We start from the raw sequence: 19211 nt of genomic DNA on the forward strand, positions 1-19211 counted from the left end.
TAGATATTCATTCAGAAAAATCAATCAATAAATCTATTTACAAGTAGGATTTTTCTTTCGTTTGCCTCAGTGGAAATTTTGCAGCTAATGCATTAAGAACAGATACAACGTAATTTTTCCAGCTGTAGAAATTCTGTGTCAAAATACTGGTGTTTCCTTCGAAAATTTTGCTTCAGATTTTTAAATTGCAACCAAATCAAAAATTGAGTTCGAGAACAAAAAACATGCGATCTATCTAAACCCATTGGCACTTGGAATACAACGAAGAGATGGCAAATGAAAATGGCAACATTGCTCATTAAAATTGAGGAATACAGCAAAGAGATGACAAACAAAAATAGCAACATTACTTTTTAAAATTGAAGAACTGTTAAGCGCTTGATTACCGAAGTTTCGAACATTCTGAAAATTTGAAAATTTTTATTAAGATGTTTACGCTAATATGTATGCACCGAATAATGTTAATGACCATAAAACTTATCTTTTGCATTCAGAAAAGCGATGATTATCTCAAACTGAATTTAGCATTTAAAAAAAAATAGTTTTCTAAGTGAAAATAAACATGATTATTCCTAAAAATAATGTGACGAAATACGGTTTAAATCTGTGACTTATTATGTAGAAAGTATTTTTGTCATTTTAAATTAATTTAATTTTCCCTTCAGTGACCCAAGGTGAGAACTATAAAAAGTAATGAAACCATTAATACTTTCCTTTTAAAATAGGATTTTGGTTATCATAATTTCAAATAATGTATAATGTTTACAATGACTAGTTTTTCTCTTGATAAATGAGTTAAATGTGGGTAACAGCGCTAACATTTCATATTAAAACATATTTCTCAACCAAAAGCAAACTGCTAAAATGATAAATCGTAATAATAATCTCTAAATATTACTCAGCTGAAAAACAATTATAAGAGAATATTTTAAGGAGAAAATTGAAGAGCATAGCTGGATTGAAAGTCTATTCTAGAAATGTAATAAACTCATTTATTTGCCAGACAGGCAAATAGAGAAATGTTTTGTTACTTCAACAAAATCGATATTCAAATTGAAATACCACCAAGAACTCTTTGAAACTGATTCTACTGAAAAATCTTATATTCTAATTACGTAGCAATTAAAACAGTATGCAGAAATAGGCTAAGTATCGGATATAAAATAAACTTACAGAATAACGTCAATATAGCTAGATTTTCTTTTCTTGGGAAAAATATGTAAACGCATTTCAACGATTCAACTAACTTAATATAATAATGATCAATAAATTGATAATTTAATTTAGGTAACTTGCGTGAACATTCTTCATTGAGAACGTTTAACGAAATTGTGATTTTATTTACATTTCTCCTTTAAAGTGTTTATAATATTGTGGGATGGCATCATTCATTATAATCGGATGACGCGACAAGCTATGAGAATAAATCTTTTACTTTTCCGATGATAGAAGGCAGACGATTCCGCCATTAAGACGACGATGCGACTGAAAGATGTTCACATGTAAAAGACGGTCGATTCTCTTTCATCTGTAAATATATCTATTTCCTTCTACGTATGTAATTACTTTGTAGTTTGTTGCAACTATTCATGTTTAATTAAATACTCAAGTTATTTGTAAATTGGACTAGTTTATTAGCCCCTAGACAGCCAACTAAGAAGTAAGTTTACAACATCATATTCCTAGACAATAAATACCGATTCTACAGATTTGGGCGCTCCGGCCGCGATGAGCCTAGGAAGAAGCATTATGAATATTACAAAATAAGAGAAGTAAGTTTTGTTTCGATTATTTCCACATTGTTACTTCTAAGAATAGTGTTCTATGATACTGTGAATTAAGATGACTACCTTAAATTCTATTCCTAGAATTTCAAATTCTTTAAAGACTGGGCCTACTAAGTCAATTAAACTTTTACATCAAATTGTGTTTGGAACTTTGGGTGATCGAAAAAATAGAGCTAGATTGCGTAACTTTTGCGGTTTTCCATCTGATTTTAATATTGAAGAAACAAAACAAGAATTACTTAAAACTCTTACTGCAAATGATTTTATTTCTGTGTGTAATTTGTTACATCTTAATTATGATTCAAATCCTGATAAAAACTGTGATTTGATATTGAATAGTCTTTGTGATTTTAAGCTTTTAAAATCCGAAAGTGATGACGATGATGAGTTATCTGAAAACGAAAGTGTTTATGATTCTGATAAAAATGATGATATTAATTCTGTTCGGTCAGAATCACCTCTCACAAATAACTCAGTGAATGAAAACATTATAATGCCTAGCAATATTTCCCTACATTTTCGTGATATCTTAGAAACTGTTTCTGAATTTAATGGCACTGATACATATCCAGTTGAATCCTTCATTGGTGATTTAGAAGAATCTTTTAAATTATTTAAGTTATCGGAATTACAGAAAATTGTGTTTGCTAAAAAATTGCTTACTGGTTCTGCTAAAGTATTTATTAGGTCTTTGAAAGGTATAATATCATGGAAAAAATTAAAAGAAAATCTTTTATCTGAATTTGGTTCTAAAATAAACAGTGCACAACTTCATAATTTGTTACAGAAACGACACTTAAAACCTGGTGAATCACTTTCCGAATATTTAATTACCATGCGTGAAATAGCCAGTCGAGGTTCTGTTGATGATTCATCAATTCTTGATTATGTAATCAATGGGATACCAGATCAGAGTAGTAACAAAATTGTTTTGTATGGGTGTAAAACTATTTCTGAATTCAAAGAGAAATTAAAAATATATGAGAAAATTCGCGTTCCAGATACGAAAAATAAGGGTTATTCAAGTACTATCACACAAAATAAAACACGCGCTGTACCTAGTAAGATTAAAGAGCCAAGGTGTTATAATTGTGGAAGTTTAGGCCATAAGTCGAATTTTTGTAACAATAAGAGTAAAGGATTTAAGTGTTTTAAATGCAATTTGTTTGGACACAAAGCCGTAGATTGTTCGAAAACATCATCTAAAAATATCCAAGATGCCAAAACTGTTACTCCAATAACTCAGACTTGTCAGAAAGAAATGCATAAAACTGTTAATTTGGGTAATTTGCAAATTGATGCTTTAATAGATACTGGTAGTCAAGTAACACTAATCCGAGAAGATATACATAAAAAGATAGGTTCTCCTGAACTTAAGTCGGCAGAGCTACAGTTAACGGAATTTGGCAACAAACCTATAGAGAGATTTGAAGGTGAATTCCAAATTGATGGTTCTTCATTTAGATCAAATATTTGTTTTATCGCAGAAAACAAGAAATCTGAAAATGATTCTGAAGAGCTGAAAAATGCTTATTGCAATGGAAATGGTTCTGAAGAAGGATTTGAAAAAGTTGTTAATTATGGTTTTTTACTTCCAAAACCAGAAACTAATCCTGTTAGTATAGTTCCTGTTACAATACAGAATGTGATCAAACTGGATACTTCATCTACAGTTAAAGCAAGTGGCATTGATTTCCTTATTGTGAATTCTGATGATGTCCCGAGTGACGCAGATTCTTCTGTAAACGAAAATGATGCTATTAAAGATGAATTTGAATTAGTGCAAAAAGGAAACTCAAGCACAATACAATTAGCTTCGAAGCCAACGAGGAGAAACGACACTGCAGAAGGAGATTCTGAAGAGAATCATTTTTCCGAAGAAGAATCAGTTGCTAAAGATGATGAATCAAATGTGAATTCTACTAGAACAATTTCAGTGAAATACCTTACAATAAAGAAGGAGAAGAAGCCGCTGGAGACGAAGAATCTACAGAGACCAACGAAGAAGAAGAGAAGATTGAAAAGCAGAAGTCAGTCAGAAAACCTGATCACAACGACGCTGATACGGAAAGCAAAGACGGAACAAAAGAAATTAAAGAAGGTGAGAAAAAAGAAGCGAAAAAGCAGATTCAGAAGATCCAGGAAGAAAACTGAAAATCTTTCATAATGAAATATCAATTTTGATGATTCCTGATTTAGACGTTTTTCACGACTAGACAAATTTCTCTTGATTTGACTAATGGACTATTGTTTTAAAGACGTGGACTAATGTAAGAAGACTGAAGATGATGTCTAAGGATGAAATGTATGAAGGAAGACGGCTTAAAGAAGATGATTTTGAGAAGACGCATTCGAATGACGGATCTTGAAGATATCTAAGACGCATTCAGAAGACGTATCCAGACGGTATCTAAGAAGACGCATTCAGAAGACGTATCCAGACGGTATCTAAAAAGACGCATTCAGAAGACGTATTCAGACGATGTTTAAAAAGACGTAAATACGAAGACGAATCTAGACGTGTTTGTGAAATGTATGTATTCAGATATACTGTTAAAGATGAACGAACACTGAAAGAGCATTGAAGAAGAGATAAAGCCGTTATTTCTGAAGATGTTAAGATGATGAGAAAAGATGGTTGAAATAAACCATTTAAGACGACTTTTCCCTCAATAGTAACTAAAAATCTCTTTTTTTTTTTTTTTTTTTTTTTTTATTTTATTTTTCAGATCCCTAGATGTAGACGGTGGTGCTACGAGAATGCGAGGCCGCATTCCATCAGGATGGACGAGCAGTTGTGGGATGGCATCATTCATTATAATCGGATGACGCGACAAGCTATGAGAATAAATCTTTTACTTTTCCGATGATAGAAGGCAGACGATTTCGCCATTAAGACGACGATGCGACTGAAAGATGTTCACATGTAAAAGACGGTCGATTCTCTTTCATCTGTAAATATATCTATTTCCTTCTACGTATGTAATTACTTTGTAGTTTGTTGCAACTATTCATGTTTAATTAAATACTCAAGTTATTTGTAAATTGGACTAGTTTATTAGCCCCTAGACAGCCAACTAAGAAGTAAGTTTACAACATCATATTCCTAGGCAATAAATACCGATTCTACAATATTGATATATTTTCACTTTTTGTAATATTTACGTTTCTTATGATAGCATCGATTCCATAAAAAAGACGAAAAGGGAAACAAAGAAAAAATTATAGTTTTTTGGTTTACTTGAGCTGACAACGTTTGAGGACCACTGCTCTAATCGCATTATCCTGCAAATTACTGTGACTTAAATCCTAACCATAAATTTCGCTCCAGTGACTGAAAGACATACTTAAGATCTTGAATTTGCAATATTTGTAATGAATTTAATTTTTACTTTTAAACGGGGAATTGTGAATATAACTAGAGAGCAGATCTTCAGAATACGGCAGAAAAGTTCAAACAAACCATCCATGTAGATAAATTACGCGATAGGAAGCCTCAGGCAGGATGTTAGGGAGACAAGAAAAGTAATCGATTCTTAAAGATATGTGCAACTTAACATGAGCACATAGACCTGATGCAATTCTAGAAGACAAGTTAAACTTCAGTTTTCATGTACTGCTGTCACTGTTTCAAGAGCCTATTTCTGATGTAAGGAAGCCAACAATTCTTCTTATGATTATTAAAATGGTGACCGCCCAGCCGGGATAATGGTTAGTGATGCTGACTGCCATAAGGACGGTCCCGGGTTCGAACCCCGGAGAAGGTATGGATGTTTGTAAATGAATAGTGTTTGTGCGGCATGGGGTACCCTAAATATGCAGTGAATCGAAAGTTTCCTCGAGAGATTGGAGGTAGGAGAAGAGGGGTGGGAGACAATCGGACCAATCCCCCGCTGGGGTGTTTTCCTCCAAAACTGAGAACGGAACCGAGCATAGTCGTACTGTCACCTATGCCTCCTTGCCCCGATGAATTTTGTATGCTTGCTGTGATATCAGACAAAGTAGATTAGTCTCAACAATAGCAATATTACTGGAATATTTATCCATGTTTTGTTCAGCCTGCTAGCAGTACTTATTGTTTGTTACACACATATATTCTTACTGCTTTTTTTTCAAGAGGAAATTGTTTGCTGTTATAAATGTCTATACCGTTTATTGAATTTCACACCACTCCTCTTTCTGAAGTTAAATGAATCTGATTTTTAAAAAAAATCCCCTGAGTACAAGTTCGGCATTTATTTCTTATATCCGTTGGCGATAATTTTCATTTCCCCTTGAATTACTAGACAACTCGCCTTCTGAATAACCCTACGTGCTATTTCTTTAGTCTATTCTGTTGCTCATCCTTACCTTGGACGTGACGTAATTCTCAAGTTTTCTTATTATACCCGTTAACTTTGGTAATGATAAATTGAGAGGTTCCTTAGATTTATTCGTAACAAACACCTTTGAAGGTCAAACAGTGCAGAACGTTTCTAAGCTATGAGTGGTGCTATAAATACCCAAAAATCGTACCTAGAAATGGTAAAAGACATTCTAAAAAATGCATATCACGATAATCAGGACTTTTATACATCAATAACGAGGGCCGTATTTTAATCCTTTTGCCCAATAATGGAGAAATCTAAAATTTAAAATGAAGGTGATAAATCACATGAATAAAAATCCGTATTTTAGATAAATGATCCAAATGTATTCCAAATGAAATGAAATTTTCTGTTTGAAAGGTTTGATATATGAAATTTTGAATTAGAAGACATGCACATATATCAAGCACCCAACTCTTCTGAATCTTGCAATAAGGAGGTATGTTTTTAGTGCAGTTTTAATTATGATTAATTTTATACTTTTTCGTTTTTAGATAGTTTTATTGTATAAACTTTAAACTAACTTTATACATTCTACTTTTTAAAGATTTTCATTATCATAACATAAATGAATAAATAAGAAATAAGAGATCTTTCACAACTTACATCTCAGTGCCCATGGTTTAATAGTTTTCAGCCCCGAAATCAACTGCATCGAGTCTCTCATACATTGTGAAGTAAAATTTACTTTCTCTGAGCCTTCCATCAACTTTGGGAGAATCAGTTTCACCATAGAATTAGCAACTCGTTTCATACCTTTCTCTAAATTTTGCCATCTTTCTAAAATTGTCATATTTTCGTAATCTGTTGGCTGAGGTTCAATCATGTCCAATGGATTTTTTTCTTTGGCTAGAACACATAAAGTCCACGAACACACTGAAAAAATAATAACTACTCTGACTAACATAGTGAGAATCTTTGGTAATCAGGAATAGTAAAAGTATGAAATCTTTCAGTAGAGAATTGAGACTCGCTGTAGTGTAAGTTTGAATGCTTTCATTCCACAAGGAAGGAAGTTCTTTTACGTTTATTTCAAGGCAAATCCTGCAAAAAAAAAAGAAATATTAATTTAATATACAGGGTTTAATTAATAGACATTATTCCCATCTGGTACAACATTTTATATTAAAATAATCCCATATTATTGTGAAACAAAAATAAATAATAAAAGTATTAATTCAGAAGTCAAACAACAAAAATCAGCGTTATATTTTCAAAATTTTTCACAGTCAGCGTTATATTTTCAAAAATTTTCACAGATTGTTTCACAGATTGCTGATTTTTGTTGTTTGACTTCTGAATTAGTATTTATTCAGCGTGTTATTGTGTTTTAATAATAAAAGTATTATTATGAGACACTTCAAATCCAGTAATAGTTCTTAAAAAAATTAGTCCAGTAATCCAGTAATTTATAAAAAAATTAATGCTATTTAGCATTATTAATTAAAGATTAAATGATAATTCGTAGACAAAATTTATATTCAAAGTACTATCTAACCAGGAATATTAAAATTGAAAGTTTAGATACGTTATATAATGTATGGAACATGAAATTTTAAAACTTTTAATTTTATCTTTTTAAAAATTTTTTACCCTTTTGTACACAAGACACCAAACCTTTGTTTCAAAATATTCGCATCTTCTTCCAATAGAAAATGATGATGTTTCATCATAGTTTTCTTAAATGCTTGTTCATTTTGCTTTAGAGCATATAAATAATATGTATATCCCGTTTCGAAACAATACTTTTTCTTCGGACTATTACGTAACTAATGTATTAATAAAGTAGCTAATAATTAACTACTATTACGTAGCTAAGACATTGCAATTCAAGAACTAAATTTCAGTCTAAAGCTACGAAAGGACTTGATTGTAAAAAATACGGTGAATAAAACCCATGTGGGTATTCAAAGCGCCCATTGCATTCCCTCACCATATTTCTTCATTTGGTTTAGTCAGCTTTAAAAGCCATTCTCTTGTTTGAATGTAAAATTAAAATAAAAAATATGAAATGGTTCAGATTTAATTAAATCTGAAAGCTTCCAGTTTTTATTGTTATGCCCAAAAGGGCGTTTTTTTCATTTACACACACATACACGTTTCGACAGCATTTGGGCTAAAATTATTTAAAAACGGCCTATCTTTAGAATTTCCGATAGACAGTCTCTCGTGCTGGAGATTAAAATGTTTTGTTTTCTTTTCGCACAGTGTTGCCATTGCTCGCTTTGAAATTGTTGAAATTTCTTAATCAAAAATTCATTAAAAAGTTTACAAAATGTGAAATAGACAACAACAAAAATGCGGGCTTCCATTTTCCCATATTCGGGTACAGCGCTATGCTATTCAAAATTGGATGGCTCTAGCTACCGTTGTTTTTTGACAATATGTTTGATCTGCATACATACATTCATGCAGATTCTTCATTATTTAATTTCGTTAAATATACTACAGAGCGATAATATTTGGTGGCAACAATTTGAAAAGTGAAATGGATATTTATAGTGAACCGACACAAAATACCGTATCGAGAGTAATAGGCTTTCTTATGTAATGCTCGTTTAGGCTAACAAAAACATTGCCTTATGAAAACTCAGAAAACATTTCAATGTTTCAGAGGTATTTTAACCATTAAATAAATAAATATAATGTCTACAAGCGCCGAAATAAGAAAACTAAATTTTTCCTTTTAATAGAAATAATAGGGAACTCAGGTTCATTTTTCAGTTTTCAAAAATTTGGTATTAATTTCTACGTTTCTCGTTTTGAACATAAAATATTATAAGAGTAGGAAGATATCAAAGTATGAAAAATATTTTGAGGTAGAAATAAAAATCGAAATGTAGGGAGAGATTAGGGGGTCTACATATTAATGCAAAATTTCTTTATTCCTGTGATTCTTCCATTTCTTCATTCAGTCGATAACAGATCCAAAAAGTTGAGTTAAAAATCTTCTGAACGACATATCTCATAACGTTAAAAGCCTTTTACAGAAGTCTTTCTAAATGTTCAGTACCATAATGAATGTTACATGACATTACATTGCTGTGCGCTGTATGCTACTGATAATCAATTCAACTTCATACGTTTCAGTGCTATATTGTTTATTTAGATAGCTAATTTTTGTAACTATCTATTGAAATAAAGATAACATGCAGTGCACTAGTATTATATTTGAAACAAATAAAAAGTAAATAATGTAAAGTTAATAAATATTAGGAATGGCCAATGAAGAAAATAAGTATCGGTTTCTTAAATATTGCTAGATATATCAGTTTAAGTTTTAGAATTGCCAAATTCTTCAATTCAAAAGGGAAGTTGCATATTATTATTTGTAAAGGTGATGCATAATTTTCTTTATATTATTATCTCATTTTTACTTGGAATTCTTTCTTTCGTCAAATATATATCCTTTGAATGTACATTTAATTTCCCTCAGAATTATATTAATGATATTAAGTGCAAAAATTCGTGGAATTTTATGGCGCACTTGAGGCCGAACGGCAAAGTCGTTGAACACTGGTAGCTCAGACCCCGGCGAACGGGGTCCGAGCTACGTTACACATGGGGAAAACCACGAAAATGCCCATGTAGCCAGCCCGTTCGCGGGATTCGAACCTCGAACCTAACTACCAGTGTTCAGCGACTTTACCGCTCGGCCGCTCGTGGGCCGTATACAGATGGAAGACTAAAATTTTAATAATCTGAGTTAAAAGTATGCAATAGAAATCTAAATGAAGCAATGAAGAAATGCAAGATTAAATATGATAGTTTTTATTCAGATGCGGTTAGGAAAACCACTTGTTTAAGCAATCAAATATTTTTCCAAATGAACTTAACAAAAACACTTCTTATATTTTCTGGGATATCACACCACCAACTGCTTTTTTTAATACAAATCTAACCGCTTCTTCATCTTCCTCTCACTGCGTCACTAATTTCAAGCAACGCAGTTTCATTATTTACATATGTATGAGATAAATATTTGGAAGCATTTGAAAGGCGTCTGTTTCAGTAACAGAAAGGTTCAATTCATTTTCGCCACAAGTCACATAAGCTGACGAACTCACTAGCATTAATGAAGCCGTAATTATATTTTGTTTTGATATATTTGATGAGGAGAAAACCATGAGCAGCGATTTAGATCACGTGATAGAGAATAAACTCTCAAGGCTTTATGTTAATCTCTCGTTTATTATTATTATTACGTAATAAGTAATATCTTAAGACAAACTGTTCGCTGTGTGAGTCAACGTTTAGGTAATTCAATTTATGAAGTCCTTTGAAAAAAGAAGACAGAGTAGTACAAATCTTTTTATTCGAACTTTTTAAGTATCGGCTTGGAGGGAAAGTTCTGTCGTATTTTAAATAGGCAGGTGATTTTTCTTGTAAATAAAAAAAAATCTGGCTAGTGAGTCAATTGGATTTTTTTTTTGTTTTGTTTTTTTAGCTGCTGTATAATATAAAAGGTGCCCCTTTTTACCCTTCATCATTTACTTGTAATATTTAAAGGGAAAAACATGTCGGTAGATAAAGTGCATTTACTTCAGTGCATTTTATATGAATTCCAAAAAGGAAGCAACGCATCTGTTGCATGTAAAAATTTATGTGCGGTATTTGGAAAAGATATTGTAAATGTTCGTACTTGTCAAAGATGGTTTAGCAAATTTCGTTCCGGGGACCTGAGCCTCAAAGAAAGTGTTCGATCTGGACGACCATCCAAGATCGATACTGATGTTTTGCGATCCATGTTGGAAAATAATCCACATTTAACAAGTCGAGAAATTGCAGAAGAGTTTGGCATTCATCATACAACTGTTGGAGATCACATTAAATCTCTTGGGTTTGTGTTAAAGCAAAGTGTTTGGGTTCCACATGAATTAACGGAAAAGAATTTGTCTGATCGTGTAAGAATATGTTCATCACATCTGATTAGACACAATGTGGAGCCGTTTTTGGACAGGCTGGTTACTGGAGATGAAAAGTGGATTCTTTACGAGAATATTAAAAGAAAAAAATCTTACTGCAAACCAGGAACATCATCAGCAACAGTTCCAAAACCAAGTATCCATCAACGAAAAGTACTGCTTTGTTTGTGGTGGGACAGGAAAGGTCCAGTGTATTACGAGTTGCTGAAACATGGAAAAAACATCAACGCGGATCTGTACTGCAATCAGCTGGATAAATTGAATGCAGCTATCAAAGAAAAAAGGCCAGCATTAGCGTCCAGAAAAGGAATAGTGTACCATCACGATAATGCTCGCCCGCATACTGCAGTGGTGACACTACAAAACAAAAACTGAATGCGTTAGGATGGGAAATCCTTAGTCACCCCCCGTATTCACCTGACATTGCACCCTCTGATTATTAACTGTTCAGATCTCTGCAAAATTATCTAACGGGAAAAAAATTCAAGTCTTTTGAAAGTGTTTCTAAGGCAGTTGCTGACTATTTTAACTCCATGGATGAGAACTTCTACAAAACAGGAATTTACAGGTTACCTGGAATATGGCAACAGGTTGTAACAAATAACGGAGCATATATAATTGATTAATATTAAACACATATTTTTATAAATGAATTCAAATATTTTCTTTAAAATACGACAGAACTTTCCCTCCAACCCAATAATTGTAGTGCAACCGTTTTGGATAACGTGTTCTCTTTTACTTTCATCGGATGAATCACAATCTGGTTTATTTTCATAAAAACATTAAACACATCCTTTTCAAAATTAGTGTGTTCTTTTTTATATATTTTCAAAACAGTTTTAACTCAAACCTTCTAAAAACTTTTATAATTACTCAAGACATTTTCAAGGAAATAATACACACTTTTGATTACGAAACAATAGATATATACATAAATTAAAATTAGACAAAAATGTGAGCTTGCGCTTGGCGTAGATTTCAATTAAAACAGGGGCGAACAGGTACAAGTCCCTTTTCCTAGGTTCCCAGAAGTAAATGAATTCTGCGAAGAAGGAGTAACTTCTTTGGACAATATTCTTTGTTCCTGACGAAGAGGAACGTATACCTGTTCACTCTCGAAATTGATACAGCTTTCACTAAAAAATGTGATCCAAAGACAAGGCGGCCGTTTTGCCTACTTTTTAGTTTTCTTCCCCCTATTTCTCTTCTCTTTTAAAATATTGTTGCGAAATGTACAGGCGCGGTAAGATGGCTTCCCCGCAAAGCAGTTTTAGGGTTGCCAGAAAATGGAAAAGGGAAATCGGGTTGCCAGATTTGGCGAGAAATCGCCTATTTGGCGACAAAATTGGCGATATACCATGGACGGTTGGAGAACCTTCTGGAACGAATTCTTACCGGTTTAGTCCAGAATGTTCCCGAACACAAGCCGAAAGCTATATAAACCGTGCTGGTCTGCAGTCAGTAAGTGTGCTTCATCGAGAAGAAGAGTGTGCCTCTCATCGAGAGTGTGTGTGCCTCGTCTAGCGAGTCAATCCCTGCGGAGTCGATCGAGTTGACAGCCGGGCAGCGAGTGCCGAGTGAGTCGTGGAGTCGACTGAAGGAGTCTGTTAGTGTATCGCGGTTAGTGCATCGTCGAGAGAGCGTGTTGAGCTCCGGGAAAGACTGAACCGAAGAGTCAGGAGCTGTGCTCGTGTGTCGTCGAGTGCATCGCGAGTTGTAGCGTGGAGAGTCTCGAGAGTACGTGGAGTTCCGAGAACGACCAAGCAGAGTCGGGAGCTGTACTCCGGAAAGCAGAGTCGGCTGCTTTGCAGGAAGCTGTCTCCACCGTGATAGCCTGATAACATGAATGTTGTGTCGCTGATTGTTCCAGCGTGTTTATAGTAGATCTTCGACGATTGTAAAAAGTGTTATTGTAGCTGTCCTGATTAATTTTGGCTAAATAAAGTGTGTTTCGATACTTCATAAAGTGTCGTCGTTATTCACTCCAATTCTACGAACCCCGTACGAACGTGAAGTAAAAGAACAACGTAACAACTGGTGTCAGAAGAATAGGAAAAACGTAACAATATTTAACTTTTAAGGATTATGTTTATTTATTTAACAATTAAATTTTGAGTTAAACTTCCTTTCCTGTCCCTTCTGAACTTCAATTTACAACCTTTCGGCAAGAATGTAGTTTAAGAATCACGTTTGAATGCAAATGAGGAAGAGTGGTATATAACCGCGAAGTTCTGCTAAGTTAGAGAGAACCAGAGATTCTGGCTAGCACGAGTCCCCTTTTTAGGCTACTCTCTCTTAAGCTATTATTACGCTCGGCCGTACGTTAGGCCCTTAATAGCTTCGCAGTCAATTAGCGTTAAGGGGCCAACTCCGTTAGAATCTTGATAGCTTCGGCTATATCTTTTTAGTTAAGATTAGTTTGGTTTAGTTCTTAGTTTTCTAAGTTCAAGCCCGAGTGTCGGCTTTATTGTACAACTCCAAGACGGAGTTCTGTTAAATCTTATTTCAATAATAAAGGGTTATTTCCCCCTTCTCACTTGTTGTTTTCTACCTCACGAACTTAAGCGTTTATTCGCTTGCTTGTTGTTAAGATTCTTCACATTCAACTGTAACTTAGAATTACATAGTACAGAATCGTCATAAATTGTTATTATAACTATTAATTTTCAGATATTAAACCAACATATCATAATTTTAGTTGAAAAAATGTATGATGAAAATTAATAAAACTATAAATTCACGACTATTTAAATAAGACTTGCAGATTACAAAAGTATGAATTTAAAAAACTGAAATAATATCAGTAATAAAAAGATGAAATAAGTAAATGAAAAAATAAATAAGCTAATTAACATCATCTCAAATTTTCAGTTTCAGAAATTCTACTTTTTTTTTTTTTTTTTTTTTTTTTTTTTTTTTTTTTGAGGAAAGGGGTTATTGGCAATAAACACGCTAGTTTATTGACAAATTTACTCATAAAATGGCAAAAACTTGTTTATAATTCATATCAAAACATTTTTATTTATTAATTTCAATCTCTAATGCCTTTTTATCCCAAAGGGGCTATTAATCTCGAAACGACATTTTGTGAGAAATCACCAATAGCGTTGAATCACTTTTCAAATAGTTGCCACCAAATATTATTGCCCTGTGTTATATTTAAAGAAATTAAATAGTGAACAATCTGCATGAATGTATGTATGTGCCTCGCACCGTGAAAACAACTGTACCTACAGCCATCAAATTTTGAATAATAACGTAGTCCTCCACTAGAATATGGGCATCTGGAAGTCCTAATTTTGAATTTGTTTTAATATCTATTTCAAATTTTATAACACATTAACGAATTTGTGATTAACTAAATGATATTAAAGGAATAATTAGCTACATTGTACGCAATACAACACTTTTATCTCCAGCCCGCGAGACTGTCTATCGAAAATTCTAAACATAGCGTGTTTTTAAACACTTTTAGTCCAAAGTGGTGTTAGCCGAAATGCTCTCGAAGCGTGTATGTGTGTGTAAATGAAAAAAAAACTCTTTGAGCTAATATAAAATCTGAAATATTTTGTGATTACCTTTATTTTTTTATTTTATTCAGGGATTTAACTTAGAGTAAATCTTGACTACCATGATCCTGTGAAAGGACGTATTTATTTAAATGTTATCTTTATTTTTTTTTTTTTTTTTTTATTTTATTCAGGAATTTAGCTTAAAGTAAATCTGGATTACCATGATCCTGTGAAAGGGCGTATTTATTTAAATGTTATCTTTCGGACAGTTATTTGTCCAATTCTCATTTAGCGAATGCAAAATAGTCTATTGTAATTTTTTCCTCACAAAAAGTTTATTTACTTGTAAAGAATAAAAATTTAAACAAAAAAATCTGATGTAAACACTGGATGACCTCCTCGTATGCCCTATTAAATATTCTTTTTAGAACAATAGTAAACTGATATTTACTGTTAGACATTTATTATTAAAATAAATACATATATAAACTGTTATTATGTAGTCGCTAGATTTCGTTACTTGCCGAAAATATTATTTTTTAATTTGACACTGTCAAACATGAATATTTTCGTCATTTAAAACTTTTCTGTAATTGAAAGTACCAATGACTATGACCAACGGACACCCTGTTTTTATGCATATTTATGTACATGGAGAGAGAAACTATTTCACGTCGCTGTAGTCGCATTCGAGCATGGAGTGTAAATATTGTATATAATTTTTCAATTTTCTATTTTAATTCTCTTTTTAGTATTTATTTACTTTATTTTGAGCTGCTTAAAGAGTCATGCGGAACGAAACGGGATTCAGTTCTCTAGGAATATTTGTATTTTACTATTTGAGATTATTATTCTTTAAGAAATCGTTCTGGAGAAGGAAAATATGACTATTCTAAAATGTATTTCATAATTTTGATACGATTTATAAGTTCACATTAAATAAATAACTTTTTTTTTCAAAATAGTATGGGATATATATATTAAAATAGTATATGTAATTAATATATATATACGTCTGGTACTGCAAACTGCAATAAAAAGCAAGGTGCACAACTAGATGTTATAGCAGTCCTATATACAAACAATGTCCTACGGCAAATCATTTTTCAGTTATGCAAGATACACACATACATACGTACAGGCGTCATGAAAAAATCCTTTTTGAATCCATTTTAAATCTGTTTTACAATCTGTTTTGAGAAAAAGAATTCTTTGCTTTGTCCGGACGCAAAAAAAAATCGTTCAAATGGATTCGGGAACTGTCGAAAATGGTATTTTCATTGAAATATGATACCCGAAATTTTTCGCAATAACAATACTACCTTTAATACATTGAGACGAACAATAAAAAAGCAAATTTAGAAAAATAAACTAGGTGCATGTTATTGGATTTATTGATTTTTTAAGCAAGCGAAATTTCGGTCAAACAAACCTACATTTAAGAGAGCTTTACAATTTGATTATAACGATGTGATGATAACATTTTATTAATATTTCAGTATAATCATATATCTTCTTAATGTTATGATATCATGGTTATAAATCTAATGTACTTATTAAAAATAAGAGTTTGCTGAAGGTTTTAGAAAATGAGTGATTAATAAAATGGTAAAACTAGTTTACTAGTACATCTTTTATTCTGATTTCTTGTTTCCACGTCCCATAAATCAGTGTTTTTAATACTATGTATCTTTCTAAGTAATATAGTATCTTTTAAAGTCATTTTTCTTTTTTTTTCCTCCATAATATTTGGAATTTGCACTTTTAATTCAAATCTTAAGTTTCTACAAAATTTATAAATTTTAACTAGTAATAGATAGTGATCAAATATGAGTGATATAAATAACGTCTCACATACGTTTGAGAATAATTTAAGGCATAATTCAAGAATTAAAATTGAATAAATTTCTACCTAACGATTGGAGTTACAGCAATAATTAAGATTAAAACGCAGATCGATTACTAAATTAAAAAGTATTTCATGTTTTTCAAAATTTTCTAACTTATTTTTGTATTGATAATTTAGATATAAGAAAAAGTTAAATAAAAAAGAAACATACTAGTGTAAAACTTCAAATTAAACAAAAAGCAGCCTATTTTAGAAATATATTTAGAATAAAACTCTACTAATTTAAGGCAATCAGGCACAGGTCCTTTTTCTTCGGTAGAAATTTACCATTCTCCCTTCCCTCCTGAAGAAGACGGATCTATATCTGATTACCCTCAAAATCGATAAAATTTTATTCACGGCAAACTAAGGTAAACTAAGTACACGGCAAACTAAGGTTGCTTTTTACTAATTTTAAACAAAAAGCAAATTTTAAAATTAGATCATCATAGATGAATCTTAGATTATATATTCTTAATAATTATCTTAGATCGGATCATCTTTGATGAATCTTAGATTAGATCATCATAATAATCATCTTAGATTATTTTTGATCATCTTAGATGAGTTAATAAATTGGGGGAGGTTGAAGGCTGTATCTATTTCGATAGAATCTAGCAAAATAGGGATAAAGATTCATTTTAAAGAAGTAAAATTTTTCGAAATTCTTTTCTCTGAACTGATAAATGTCTAAAACTTAACTCGGTTATTTTGCAACAGAGGTTCCAAACGGAGTAGATATTGACCTCCTGAGATTCGATGAAATTTTAAAGGGTATCGATGATTTTCAAGGGGTCGATAGAGAAATATGCACCGACAATTAATCGGAATAATCAAGATCTCATTGATTACAAAAATATTTTAATAAAAATCGATAATTTACTGTTTATTGATCTAAGCATACAGTAAGGAAGAAATCACATAAAATAAATATGATGGAAAAATACAGAAAAATTATTTAGTACATTTTAAAATCAATAATAGTTTTCTAATAATAGTAATAATAATAATTCTTAAACACAAACATGAAATCCCCATTCAGGAATTTCAGCCGTTTGTTAAATACAAACAAAAATTTATTTAAGAAATTTTGACTATTTTTTAAATACAAGCAAGAAATTTCAGTTGTATGTTAAATACAAACAAGGAAGTTTTATTATTTTAAGAACGAGGTGAAGGGATTTAAAAATAAACAAAATAAATAACTAAAAACAAATTTGTTACTCTTTAACAATTTCATTAAATTTTCTAGAGGAAAAGTACTGGAGTAAAACAACGCTTATAAAACTTCATATTTTAAAAATCAATGCAACCGGCATATTTAATTTTCAACTAATTCTTTTATGTAAAAACCAAATTCAAATAATGAAATTTTGGGGATCAAATACGAAATAAAATGCATTTTATATTTTTATTTAGAAATAGAAAATATGTTTCACAAACATTCAGCAATGCGTCTCTAAACATCACGCTAAATTCCCAAATAACGGTTTACTTATTTACTAATTAGATAAAGAGATATTTTAATTAACGATACATCACAAGCTCATCTACTTTAGAGGACTAAAATGATATGGTGACTTACCTAATTTTTATTATCCAGAGGTAGAAATCCTTTTAAATCTACAAGTACAGCAAGTGGATGTTAACTCTCTGCTGGTAACCGCGATCAAAGTATAACGATAGTGAAAGATGAGTTTTGTGGTTATAGAAAACGAGTGAGAAAGTTATAAACAAAATATAGCGCCCAAAGGCATTTCAGCTTTCCTGCGAAACCGGAAGAAAAGGGGGATGAGCCAGGCCTAGTATGACGTCGAATCTGACGCGTTGGGCTTTTCGCAAGGTCTATGTCGAAAATGTTGATCCATATTAAAAAAAAAATACGAAAAGACTATACAAAAAAGGAGCATAAAAAAAGAGGTTTTTCAGTTTTCGAAGCAGGTATTTGTCAATGACGCCATGTAAAGAGTAAATTCATTAAATGAAAAGCTTAACATCATTCAATCGAAAAGAAAGAAAGCTGCATTTGAAAGGGATAATAGGTACTATTTGGAATAATTAATTAATTTCGTTTTCATATTCATTTGCTATGTTATTTGAGCAAGAGAACTGCTATTATTCTTTACTTCATTTCATTTAATTGTTATGAAAATATTATTGCACTTAATAATTAAAGTTATCGTAATTTTTTCTGTGGTTTATCAATTTCCTTCATTCTTAATTTTCCAAGCCTTTAATGTTTTTAACTGTGTTTATTTATACAATAATAAAAACTTTTGTAAATGCAATAAAATTGAACATTTAGAATTATATTTGGCAGGTACTTCATAGGAATTTTTGTTGTTGTTATTTTTATTCTCAGAAGCTTCACATGGGCAAACACAAACTGACATTATTTAATTTTTAACATTTTTCAATTTATATAACTCGATGACGTAGTTCTGAATAAATGCTACTTTATTGTTAATAAATCACAGGTATAGAGGAGGTAGAAAACTGATGGCACTAGGTCTCGATAACTTACTGTGCAAAGCGTTAAGGCAAATAGTTTTGAATTATATATATATTCTACTATAATTAATCTTAGGAGATAATATAATCAATATTATTTAGTAAATAAATTATTATTAACTTACTTTGCAGCAATTGCGCAAGTAGAAGAATAACTCGATTTCACACTAAGTGAATTTAAGATCATACAACATTTGATATATATATATATATATATA

The 19211-nt window shown here is 31.7% G+C and overlaps 1 protein-coding gene across 1 annotated transcript in view; it reads right to left on the minus strand.

The window, feature by feature from the left end:
• Positions 1-18225, minus strand: part of LOC118181512 (nose resistant to fluoxetine protein 6-like) — a 59499-nt gene extending 41274 nt beyond the window's left edge. Inside the window, exons 1-2 of the mRNA XM_035350671.2 lie at positions 18068-18225; positions 6761-7198 (exon numbers count right to left, since the gene is read on the minus strand). Of these exons, the coding sequence (XP_035206562.1) occupies positions 6761-7061 (301 nt within the window). The 5' untranslated portion in view covers positions 7062-7198; positions 18068-18225. The remainder of the gene's footprint in view (positions 1-6760; positions 7199-18067) is intronic.
• Between the last annotated feature and the right edge of the window lie 986 nt (positions 18226-19211).

This window comes from Stegodyphus dumicola, chromosome 9 (assembly GCF_044657685.1).
Source record: "Stegodyphus dumicola isolate Sdum_Otavi_A_Nest chromosome 9, ASM4465768v1".
Lineage (NCBI taxonomy): Eukaryota > Metazoa > Arthropoda > Arachnida > Araneae > Eresidae > Stegodyphus > Stegodyphus dumicola.